Here is a 12,762-nt window from a genome sequence, read left to right on the forward strand (position 1 = left end):
AGTGTATAAATGGAACATACTGTAGGTGGATATCTAGTGTATAAATGGAACATGCTGTAGATGGATATCTAATGTATAAATGAACATGCTGTAGGTGGATATCTAGTGTATAAATGGAACATGCTGTATGTGGATATCTAGTGTATACATGGAACATGCTGTAGGTGAATATCTAGTGTATAAATGGAACATGCTGTAGGTGGATATCTAGTGTATAAATGGAACATGCTGTAGATGGATATCTAGTGTATAAATGGAACATGCTGTAGGTGGATATCTAGTGTATAAATGGAACATGCTGTAGGTGGATATCTAGTGTATAAATGTAACATGCTGTAGGTGGATATCTAGTGTATAAATGGAACATGCTGTAGATGGATATCTAGTGTATAAATTAACATGCTGTAGTTGGATATCTAGTGTATAAATGGAACATGCTGTAGGTGGATATCTAGTGTATAAATGGAACATGCTGTAGGTAGATATCTAATGTATAAATGGAACATGCTGTAGGTGGATATCTAATGTATAAATGAACATGCTGTAGGTGGATATCTAGTGTATAAATGGAACATGCTGTAGGTGGATATCTAGTGTATAAATGAACATGCTGTAGGTGGATATCTAATGTATAAATGGAACATGCTGTAGGTGGATATCTAGTGTATAAATGGAACATGCTGTAGGTAGATATCTAGTGTATAAATGGAACATGCTGTAGGTGGATATTTAGTGTATACATGGAACATGCTGTAGGTGGATATCTAGTGTATAAATGGAACATGCTGTAGGTGGATATCTAATGTAAAAATGGAACATGCTGTAGGTGGATATCTAGTGTATAAATGGAACATGCTGTAGGTGGATATCTAATGTATAAATGGAACATGCTGTAGGTGTATATCTAATGTATAAATGGAACATACTGTAGGTGGATATCTAGTGTATAAATGGAACATGCTGTAGGTGGATATCTAGTGTATACATGGAACATGCTGTAGGTGGATATCTAGTGTATAAATGGAACATGCTGTAGGTGGATATTTAGTGTATACATGGAACATGCTCTAGGTGGATATCTAGTGTATAAATGGAACATGCTGTAGGTGGATATCTAGTGTATAAATGGAACATGCTGTAGGTGGATATTTAGTGTATACATGGAACATGCTGTAGGTGGATATCTAGTGTATAAATGGAACATGCTGTAGGTGGATATCTAATGTAAAAATGGAACATGCTGTAGGTGGATATCTAGTGTATAAATGGAACATGCTGTAGGTGGATATCTAGTGTATAAATGGAACATGCTGTAGGTGGATATCTAATGTATAAATGGAACATGCTGTAGGTGGATATCTAGTGTATACATGGAACATGCTGTAGGTGGATATCTAGTGTATAAATGGAACATGCTGTAGGTGGATATCTAGTGTATACATGGAACATGCTGTAGGTGGATATCTAGTGTATACATGGAACATGCTGTAGGTGGATATCTAGTGTATAAATGAACATGCTGTATGTGGATATCTAATGTATAAATGGAACATGCTGTAGGTGGATATTATTATTTGACCCTGCTGGTCATCTATGAATATTTGAACATCTTGGCCATGTTCTGTTATAATCTCCACCCGGCACAGGCAGAAGAGGACTGGCCACCCCTCATAGCCTGGTTCCTCTCTAGGTTTCTTCCTAGGTTCCGGCCTTTCATGGGAGTTTTTCCTAGCCACCGTGCTTCTACATCTGCATTGCTTGCTGTTTGGGGTTTTAGGCTGGGTTTCTGTACATCACTTTGTAACATCAGCTGATGTAAGAAGGGCTTTATAAATACATTTGATTGATTGATTTGATTGATATCTAATGTACAAACGGAACATTCTGTAGGTGGATATCTAGTGTATAAATGAACATGCTGTAGGTGGATATCTAATGTATACATGGAACATGCTGTAGGTGGATATCTAGTGTATAAATGGAACATGCTGTAGGTAGATATCTAGTGTATAAATGGAACATGCTGTAGGTGGATATTTAGTGTATACATGGAACATGCTGTAGGTGGATATCTAGTGTATAAATGGAACATGCTGTAGGTGGATATCTAATGTAAAAATGGAACATGCTGTAGGTGGATATTTAGTGTATACATGGAACATGCTGTAGGTGGATATCTAGTGTATAAATGGAACATGCTGTAGGTGGATATCTAATGTAAAAATGGAACATGCTGTAGGTGGATATCTAGTGTATAAATGGAACATGCTGTAGGTGGATATCTAGTGTATAAATGGAACATGCTGTAGGTGGATATCTAATGTATAAATGGAACATGCTGTAGGTGGATATCTAGTGTATACATGGAACATGCTGTAGGTGGATATCTAGTGTATAAATGGAACATGCTGTAGGTGGATATCTAGTGTATACATGGAACATGCTGTAGGTGGATATCTAGTGTATACATGGAACATGCTGTAGGTGGATATCTAGTGTATAAATGAACATGCTGTATGTGGATATCTAATGTATAAATGGAACATGCTGTAGGTGGATATTATTATTTGACCCTGCTGGTCATCTATGAATATTTGAACATCTTGGCCATGTTCTGTTATAATCTCCACCCGGCACAGGCAGAAGAGGACTGGCCACCCCTCATAGCCTGGTTCCTCTCTAGGTTTCTTCCTAGGTTCCGGCCTTTCATGGGAGTTTTTCCTAGCCACCGTGCTTCTACATCTGCATTGCTTGCTGTTTGGGGTTTTAGGCTGGGTTTCTGTACATCACTTTGTAACATCAGCTGATGTAAGAAGGGCTTTATAAATACATTTGATTGATTGATTTGATTGATATCTAATGTACAAACGGAACATTCTGTAGGTGGATATCTAACCTTTGCAAGTGTTACATACTGTACTTTGTACCATGGTGGGTGTATAGATTGAGTCTATTGCAGTGTAGTCACAGAACACAATGCCTCAATGTACCTCAGAAAGAAACACTGAGGATTCATACCCCTTGACTTATTCCACATTTTTGTTGTGGTACAGCCTGAATTAAAAAAAAATCTTACCCATCTACACACAACACTCCATAACGACAAAGTGAAAACTTGTTTTAGGACAGAAATATGTAATTTACATAAGTTTTAACACCCCTGAGTCAATATTTTTTTAGAGGCACTTTTGGCAGTGATTACAGCTGAGAGTCTTTTTGAGTACTGTAAGTCTCTAAGAGCTCTCCACACCTGGATTGTACAACATTTGCCCAATATTATTTTCAAAATTCTTCAATTCTGTCAAATTGGTTGTTGATCATTGCTAGACATCCATTTTCAGGTTTTGTCATAGATTTTCAAGTAGATTTAAGTCAATACTGTAACTTGGCCACTCAGGAACATTCACTGTCTTGTTGGTAAGCAACTCCAGTGTAGATTTGGCCTTGTGTTTTAGGTTATTGTCCTGCTGAAAGGTGAATTCATCTCCCAGTGTCTGGTGGAAGCAGACTGAACCAGGTTTTCCTCTAGGATTTTGCCTGTGCTTAGCTCCATTCCATTTAATTTCTATCCTGAAAAACTCCCCTGTACTTAACAATTACAAGCATACCCATAACATGATGCAGCCACCACTATGCATAAACATAAAAGAGTGGTACTCAGTAATGTGTTGCCTTGGATTTGCCCCAAACATAACACTTTGTATTCAGGACAAAACATTTGTTGCAGTATGACTTGTTGCAAACAGGATGCATGTTATATTTTTATTTTGTACAGGCTTCCTTCTTTTCACTTTGTCAATTAGGTTAGTATTGTGGAGTAACTACAATGTTGTTGATCCCTCCTCAGACTTCTCCTTTCACAGCCATTAAACTCTGTAACTGTAAAGTCCCCATTGGCCTCATGGTGAAATCCCAGAGAGGTGCCCTTCTTTGTGAGGAATTGGGAAAACCTCCCTGGTCTTTGTGGTTGAATCTCTGTTTAAAATTCACTGCTTGAGAGAGGGACTTTACAAATAATTGTATGTGTGGGGTACAGAGATGAGATAGTCTTACAAAAATCATGTTAAACACTATTATTGCACACAGAATGAGTCCATGCAAGCAAATTTTTACTCCTAAACTTATTTAGTATTGCCATAACAAAGTGGTTGAATAACTCAAGACATTTCATTTAATATTTGCTTAATTTTGAAAATTGTTGAAAAACACTCTTCCACTTTGACATTATGGGGTATTGTGTGTAGGCCAGTGAAAAATCTTAATTTAATAAATTTTAAGTTCAGGCTGTAACACAACAAAATGTACTTTCTGAATGTACTGTATAGACAGTAAATCTCAAGGACTGCTATCGACCTAACATTAAAGTAAGCTGATACATGCCACTGGTCATTTTTGCAAGGATGGGTGAATATATTTTGGGATATTCTCCGTACAAACAGTACGAAAGCCTTGAGAGGAGGCGGAGATGGAGTCAGATAGCAGCTGGAAATACACAGACCTAAATAAAGCCAATCAGAGGTATGTGTGTGAGTGCACACGGCTAATCTGTTTGAATCAACGCTCAGGCCCTGGTTTTGAAGCATGCTGTGAAGCCAGTACAGCTGCCTGTGTGTGTGTGTGTGTGTGTGTGTGTGTGTGTGTGTGTGTGTGTGTGTGTGTGTGTGTGTGTGTGTGTGTGTGTGTGTGTGTGTGTGTGTGTGTGTGTGTGTGTGTGTGTGTGTGTGTGTGTGTGTGTGTGTGGTGTCTAGACTCTCCTGAAGTCAGTTTGGCATGCATGGAAGGGTAGGCCAGAGGCACGAGGTAGAGTAGTATGCTAAGCCATATAACCAGGGTGACTTTCATATCTGTTCCAAGATGGAAATTACCTGAAATTAAATTCAGTTAATTTGTGGAAAATTAATGAGCAATAAATATTATAACAATTAATTCACCTCAAATTTGATCCCATGCATCGATTGGAACTGATGGAATTGACTTACCAATGACATCCCGTCTTTTTCAGTCATTAGATATTATTGAATATTGTAGCTTAATAATTAATCCATTCTGTGGAGTATTAAAATCTGACTTCCCTTTCTAAACCTGCTCTTCTCATCTATCTCCTGCTCCCTTTGTATCCGTCCATCCTCCCTCTCCCTCTCCCTCTCCCTCTCCCTCTCCCTCTCCCTCTCCCTCTCCCTCTCCCCTCCCCTCCTTCTTGTCTCCAGGTGCGTCTGAGGTTCAAGGAGATCCAGCGCAGCAAAGAGAAGCTGACGTCTCACGTGACACGCGAGGAGTTCCAGGAGGCCTTCTGCGAACTCTGCACGCGCCCAGATGTCTATTTCCTATTGGTCCAGCTCTCTAAGGACCGCGAGTGTCTGGACGCCCAGGACCTTCGTCTCTTTCTGGAGACGGAGCAGGGCTTGTCCCTGGCCACAGCTGAGGGCTGTTTGGAGCTGGTCCTACGCTTTGAGCCCTCCAGACCAGGCCGAGAGAGAGGCTTGTTGGGGCTTGACGGCTTCGCCCGTTACCTGCAGTCTCCAGAGTGCCAGCTGTTTGACGTGGAGCACCAGGGAGTGTGTCAGGATATGAGCCTGCCCCTGTCCCACTACTACATCAGTACCTCCTATCGGTCCTATCTCCTGGATGACCAGGTCCATGGGAGGGCTGATCTAGGGGGTTTGACCAGGGCTCTTCAGGCCGGGTGTCGTTGCCTGGAGCTGGGGGTGACAGACGGCCCAGAAGGGGAGCCTCTCCTGGGGGTAGACTATGGTCCTGATGCCCACCGCCACCACCACCATCACCACCACGCCCCTGTCACCATCCGCAGTGCCCTGGAGGTGGTGAATAAGTATGCCTTCCTGACCTCGCCCTACCCGCTTCTGCTCTACCTGTGCCAGCGCTGTTCCCCCTCCCAGCAGCGTACCTTAGCCCAGCACCTGAGGAAGGTGTTCTCTACACGTCTCTACATCCCTGAGGCCCTGCCGGTCAGCCCGGTGGGGCGAGCCACCACCCTGCCCTCCCCTGAGCAGCTGAAGGGCCGGGTGCTGCTGGTGGGGAAGAAGCTACCCCCTGAAGAAGAGGGGTCCGAGGGAGAGGTATCAGAGGAGGACGAGGAGATAGGGGGAGGCGGACCCTTGGCTGGCCGGCGAATGACCATCCCCGGAGAGGAGGAACTGGGTGTGGTTTTAGTGGTGCCCCCGCCCCCTCAGCCCAGGAGACTCCGCCTTCAACGCGATCTCTCAGATCTGGTGAGCGTGGCTAGAACCGGAAGCCGTAGCTTCTACAACCACCGAGAAACAAGGAAACAAGGACAGCAGCACTCCCCACCCAGCACCCCCTCAACGCCGGGCACGCCCTTACTCCCTGATTCGGCCTATTGGACTCTGTGCTCCCTAGGGGAGGGAGAAGCGGGCCGGCTGGCCAGTGAGAGCCCAGAGGACCTAGTAGGCTTCACCAAGCGTACCCTGACCCGTGTCCGGCCCAGCTCTGTCCGCCTGGACTCCTCCAACCCCAACCCCCAGGGGTACTGGAAGGGCGGGGTCCAGCTGGTGGCCCTCAACCAGCAGACCCCCGGGGCCATGCTGGACCTCCACAGGGGACGCTTCATCCAGAACGGGGGCTGTGGCTTCGTGCTGCGCCCGGGGGTCATGAGAGACGAGGTTTCCTACTTCAGTGCCGTGACCCAGGGGTGTGTGCCCGGTGTGCCCCCTCAGACCCTCAGGGTGAAGGTGATCAGCGCCCACAACCTGCCCAAGCCGCAGGGCGCCGGGGCCAAAGGAGAGGTTATAGATCCCTATGTGGTTCTGGAGCTACATGGGGTACCAGCGGACTGCGCTGAGCAACGGACCCGGACCGCCGCACAGAACCAGGATGGCCCACTGTTTGATGAGACCTTTGAGTTTCAGGTAAGAGTTCAGTAATTTATTCTTATTTTTATTTCACCTTTATTTAACCAGGTAGGCCAGTTGAGAACAAATTCTCATTTACAACTATGACCTGGCCAAGATAAAGCAAAGCAGTGCGACAAAAACAACAACACAGAGTTACACATGGGATTAACATGTGTAACCTACAGATACATGTGAAAGTACAGCACGGTTCATCAACATAATCTCAGACTAAGAGCACCGTCGCCCCACAAGCTGAGTGTTCATACACGTAAACATCTAATGCCAAAACAGGAGGTAAAAACTTGCTGAAATGACATCATGACAATCAGAAACTGAGAGTCACTCCAACCAGTTTTACCTGCTAAGTCTAGACAGAATATGGTCTATGTTTGTCCCTGTACTGATAATAATGACAAAAACATCAGTTTCATAAGGATACTCAACAATAAGTACTATTTGTATAGTCTTTCCAGCTCCCAAGGGCAGTTAACTACAGTATTCATTCCCATAGCGACAGATAGACAGAGCCATTGTGATTCCCCTGAGCCGTTGTGGAAGATTTAGTTATGACGACAGATGGCCAGGGCTTATAAAACATGATGTGAAACATGGGAACGGAGAGGGAACAGTTGGAGAGTTGCCTTGGTGTTGTTGACCAGTGGTGTGGCGTGCTAGGCTAGTTTGTAGTGCAGAGTATAACAATACTTCTTTCTTCTATCCACTGTCTTATGTTAGGAGAATTACTGTCTCAAATGAACATACTGTATCAAAGACTGAAAAGAAAACATAAACTACAAAGTTTTGTATATTTTTTTTACAAGTAAGAAAGAAACTAAAGCCAGTGGTTGAGCTCTGTTTTGCTCATCAGTCCTGTGGCCTGTAACCTAAGGCTTGGTGGGGGACTAGAGGGTAATGTGGCATGACTCCACACACACAAACACACACCCACACAGCTATGTCTTACTATACTTGTGAGGACTTATTGGGAACCAACAATTGATTCCCATTCAAAATCATATTTTCCCTAACCCTTAGCCCAAACCTCACCACTAACCCTTAATCCTAATCCTAATTCTAACCTTAACCCAAACCCAAACCCAAACCCAAACCCAAACCCTAACCTTATAAACCTAACCCCTAAGCCTAAAATAGCCTTTTTACAAGTGAAGACAGGAAAAATGTCCTCTCTTCTCTGAATTTTAGTTTACACACACAGATTAATCTGACCATGTACGGGTAGATACAGTGCCTTCGGAAAGTATTCAGACCCCTTGACTTTTTCCACATTTTGTTACGTTACAGCCTTATTCTAAATTTGATTAAATTGTTTTTTCACCCCCTCATCAATCTACACACAATAGCCCATAATGACAAATCAAAAACAAATCAGGTTTTTTGAAATGTTTGTAATTTATTCAAAACAAAAAACTGAAATATCACATTTACATAAGTATTCAGACCCTTTACTCAGTACTTTGTTGAAGAACCTTTGGCAGCGATTACAGCATTGAGTCTTCTTGGGTATGACGTTACAAGCTTGGCATATCTGTATTTGGGGAGTTTCTCCCCTTCTTCTCTGCACATCCTCTCAAGCTCAGTCAGGTTGGATGGGGAGTGTTGCTGCACGGCTATTTTCAGGTCTCTCCAGAGAGTTTCGATCGTGTTCAAGTCTGGACTCTGGCTGGGCCACTCAATGACATTCAGAGACTTGTCCCGAAGCCACTCCTGTGTTGTCTTGGCTGTGTGTTTGGGGTTGTTGTCCTGTTGGAAGGTGAACTTTCGCCCCAGTCTGAGGTCCTGAGCGCTCTGGAGCAGGTTTTTATCTAGGATCTCTTTGTACTTTGCTCTGTTCACCTTTGCCTCGATCCTGATTAGACTCCCAGTTCCTGCCGCTGAAAAACATCCCCGCAGCATGATGCTGCCACCGCCATGATTCATCAGACCAGAGAATCTTGTTTCTCATGGTCTGAGAGTCTTTAGGTGCTTTTTTTGCAAACTCCAAGCGGGCTGTCATGTGCCTTTTACTGAGGAGTGGCTTCCGTCTGGCCACTCTACCATAAAGGCTTGATTGGTGGAGTGATGCGGAGATGGTTGTCTTTCTGGAACCTTCTCCCATCTCCACAGAGGAACTGTAGACCTCTGTCAGAGTGACCATCAGGTTCTAGGTCACCTCCCTGACCATGGCCCTTCTCCCTTGATTGCTGAGTTTGGCCGGGCGGCCAGCTCTAGGAAGTGTCTTGGTGGTTCCAAACATCTTCCATTTAAGAATGATGGAGGCCCCTGTGTTCTTGGGGACCTTCAATGCTGCAGACATGTTTTTGGTACCCTTCCCCAGATCTGTGCCTCGACACAATCTTGTCTCGGCGCTCTACGGACAATTCCTTCAACCTCATGGCTTGGTTTTTGCTCTGACATACACTGTCAACTGTGGACCTTATATAGACAGGTGTGTGTGTGTGCCTTCCCAAATCATGTCCAATCAATTTAATTTACCACAGGTGGACTACAATCAAGTTGTAGAAACATCTCAAGGATGATCAATGGAAACAGGATGCACCTGAGCTCAATTTCGAGTCTCATAGCAAAGGGGCTGAATATTTATTTTCTATTTTTAATACATTTGCAAAACATTCTAAAAGCCTGTTTTTGCTTTCTCATGATTGGGTATTGTGTGTAGATTGCTGAGGCAAACTAGGCAGAGACACATGGGGCCCTTTTTGGAAACACATAGCGTCAATTTTGGGATGAGGCTGAGATAGAGAGAGTCGTCTCTGTTGCTGTTCAGACTGACCTCTTCATTCATGAAGCATGATGCCCCATTTCCCACCCCTTGTCCATGCTCCACCACAGCAGACAGTCATGATAGGATGCAGGCTACGTGTGTGTGCTTGCATATGTGTGTGTGTGTGTGCGTGCGTGTATGTATGTGCATGAATGCCTGTGTGTTTGTGTGTGTGTATGTGTGTAGCAGTGCAGGAGGGTTCTATCTACCTGAGTGTACTTAGTTATGAGTAGAGCCTAAAGTTAACCTATACCTTTCTCTCTCTCTCTCTCTCTCTCTCTCTCTCTCTCTCTCTCTCTCTCTCTCTCTCTCTCTCTCTCTCTCTCTCTCTCTCTCTCTCTCTCTCTCTCTCTCTCTCTCTCTCTCTCTCTCTCTCTCTCTCTCTCTCTCTCTCTCTCTCTCTCTCTCTCTCTCTTTCTCTTTCTCTCACACACAATTCTCTCTCTTTCTCTCTCTCTCTCACACACACAATTCACCCTCTTTCTCTCTCTCTCTCACACACACAGTTCACCCTCTGGGTCTCTCTCTGTCACCCACTCAGAGCCTTCGGCTGCCTAAACTTCTGTCTGTGCTCACTTCGACTGATATGTTCTCTAGTTCTTCATCCATTAACTGCAGCCCTATTAGATGGATAGTGCTCCATGCTAAAACATTAAAATCTAGACTAGCACAGACTCAGCCAAGGGTCTCTGAGTGCAAACCTTCACCCTGTCTATAATCTACCCCCGGTCTAGAATCCATTTCTTCTCTCCAACAGTTCTGTTTATAGGTAGTCAACAAGTGGGCAGTACCATGTGGGGGATGGAGGGAGGAGCATGTTCACAACACACACTGTCTTCAACTCAAAGACTCAAGTACAGGAAATAACAGACATATAAAAATGAAACCAATGTGAAAGAATTCAGTCATGCACACACATCTGGAAGAAGACCCACAGACTGGGGGTGAGCTGGCAAGTAAGCATTTGATTGTACTGGTACATTATGCTGTATCCTGTACTTGGATCTTATCTCAAAATGATACTCATGTCAAAGAATACACTCATACACACACATTCTAATACACGCACACTCATACATCCGTCCTCGGGAATTAATGCCTTTAGCTGGTTGAGATTGTTTGCTTCCTGTCACTAAGAGCCTGAAGACCTAATATGGTTATAACTCACAGCACAGGAACACACACACACACACACACACACACACACACACACACACACACACACACACACACACACACACACACACACACACACACACACACACACACACACACACACACACACACACACACACACACACACACACACACACACACACACACACCATAGTGGGCTAGGTGTATGTATAAACACAGTGTGGGTTGAGATGGATAGTCTCCACCCTCTTCTCTACCCTCTGGCCTTTCTACCAAACACATTCATCATACTGGGAGCCTAGAAACCAATGGGTGGCCACTGTGTGTGTTTGTGTGTGTGTGTGTGTTTCTGAGTGTTTATAGTCTTAGTTCATTTATTCCTCACCATGCGCATGGGGTTTTATTCCAATATATTTATTTAGTCTGATTAATACTGTTTGTACTGATGCCACCCAATGTGAATCTATAATTATAAATGTTGGTGTGTGTCAGTGTGGACATATACGAGCTCGAGCACGCTTGCATGTATGTACAGTTGAAGTCGGAAGTTTACATACACTTATGTTGGAGTCATTAAAACTAGTTTTTCAACCACTCCACAAATATCTTGTTAACAAACTATAGTTTTGGCAAGTCGGTTAGGACATCTACTTTGTGCATGACACAAGTAATTTTTCCAAAAATTGTTTACAGACAGATTATTTCACTTATAATTCACTGTATCACAATTTCAGGAGGGTCAGAAGTTTACATACACTAAGTTGACTGTGCCTTTAAACAACTTGGAAAATTCCAGAAAATTATGTCATGGCTTTAGAAGCTTCTGATAGGCTAACTGACATAATTTGAGTCAATAGGAGGTATACCTGTGGATGTATTTCAAGGCCTACCTTCAAATGCAGTGACTCTTTGCTTGACATCATGGGAAAACCAAAAGAAATCAGCCAAAACCTCAGAAAACAATTGTAGACCTCCACAAGTCTGGTTCATCCTTGGGAGCAATTTCCAAACGCCAGAAGGTACCACGTTCATCTGTACAAACAATAGTGCGCAAGTATAAACACCATGGGACGATGCAGCTGTCATAACGCTCAGGAAGGAGACGCGTTCTGTGAACGTACTTTGGTACGTTCACAGAAGATGAATGTACTTTGGTGCGAAAGGTGCAAATCAATCCCAGAACAACAGCAAAGGACTTTCTGAAGATGCTGGAGGAAACAGGTACAAAAGTATCAATATCCCCAGTAAAACGAGTCCTATATCGACATAACCTGAAAGGCCGCTCAGCAAGGAAGAAGCCACTTCTCTAAAACCATTATAAAATAGCCAGACTACGGTTTGCAACTGCACATGGGGACAAAGATCGTACTTTTTGAAGAAATGTCCTCTGGTCTGATGAAACAAAAATAGAACTGTTTGGCCATAATGCCCATCGTTATGTTTGGAGGAAAAAGGGGGAGGCTAGCAAGCCGAAGAACACCATCCCAACCATGAAGCATGGGGGTGGAAGCATCATGTTGTGGGGGTGCTTTGCTGCAGGAGGGACTGGTGCACTTCACAAAATAGATGGCATCATGAGGGAGGAAAATTATGTGGATATATTGAAGCAACATCTCAAAATGAAAACCTGACTAATTCTTGGTGATGCTGTTAGATCCTATTGGAACGTTAGAGAAGAAGCACAACTTTTGTTAGTTAAAACTGTCTTATTATTGTTTTAAAACATTTTATTTAATAAAAACTGATATTGTTTATATATATTATATATATATTCTAGTTGAAATCATTGTCCTTTACACAAAAGTTTTTTCCCAGAATGAACTAAAGGGAGATGACTAGAAAACCAATAAAAAATATCAGGGAGTATGTTTACAGGCACAATAATAATTCGATGTTAAACTGATTATGGCAGTAGGCTGAGTATGGCAATAGTCATGTAAACACCTTACTCTGCTTTTCTTAATCAGTGTA

The 12,762-nt window shown here is 43.3% G+C and overlaps 1 protein-coding gene across 2 annotated transcripts in view; it reads left to right on the forward strand.

Moving 5' to 3' along the window:
- LOC139546699 (inactive phospholipase C-like protein 1) overlaps positions 1–12,762 on the forward strand; it is a 108,565-nt gene that overhangs the window by 78,148 nt on the left and 17,655 nt on the right. For both annotated transcript variants that reach the window (XM_071355393.1, XM_071355394.1), the window contains exon 5: positions 5,208–6,887. In XM_071355393.1, the coding sequence (XP_071211494.1) occupies positions 5,208–6,887 (1,680 nt within the window). The remainder of the gene's footprint in view (positions 1–5,207; positions 6,888–12,762) is intronic.

The sequence above is a fragment of the Salvelinus alpinus genome, chromosome 20, assembly GCF_045679555.1.
Source record: "Salvelinus alpinus chromosome 20, SLU_Salpinus.1, whole genome shotgun sequence".
Classification (NCBI taxonomy): domain Eukaryota; kingdom Metazoa; phylum Chordata; class Actinopteri; order Salmoniformes; family Salmonidae; genus Salvelinus; species Salvelinus alpinus.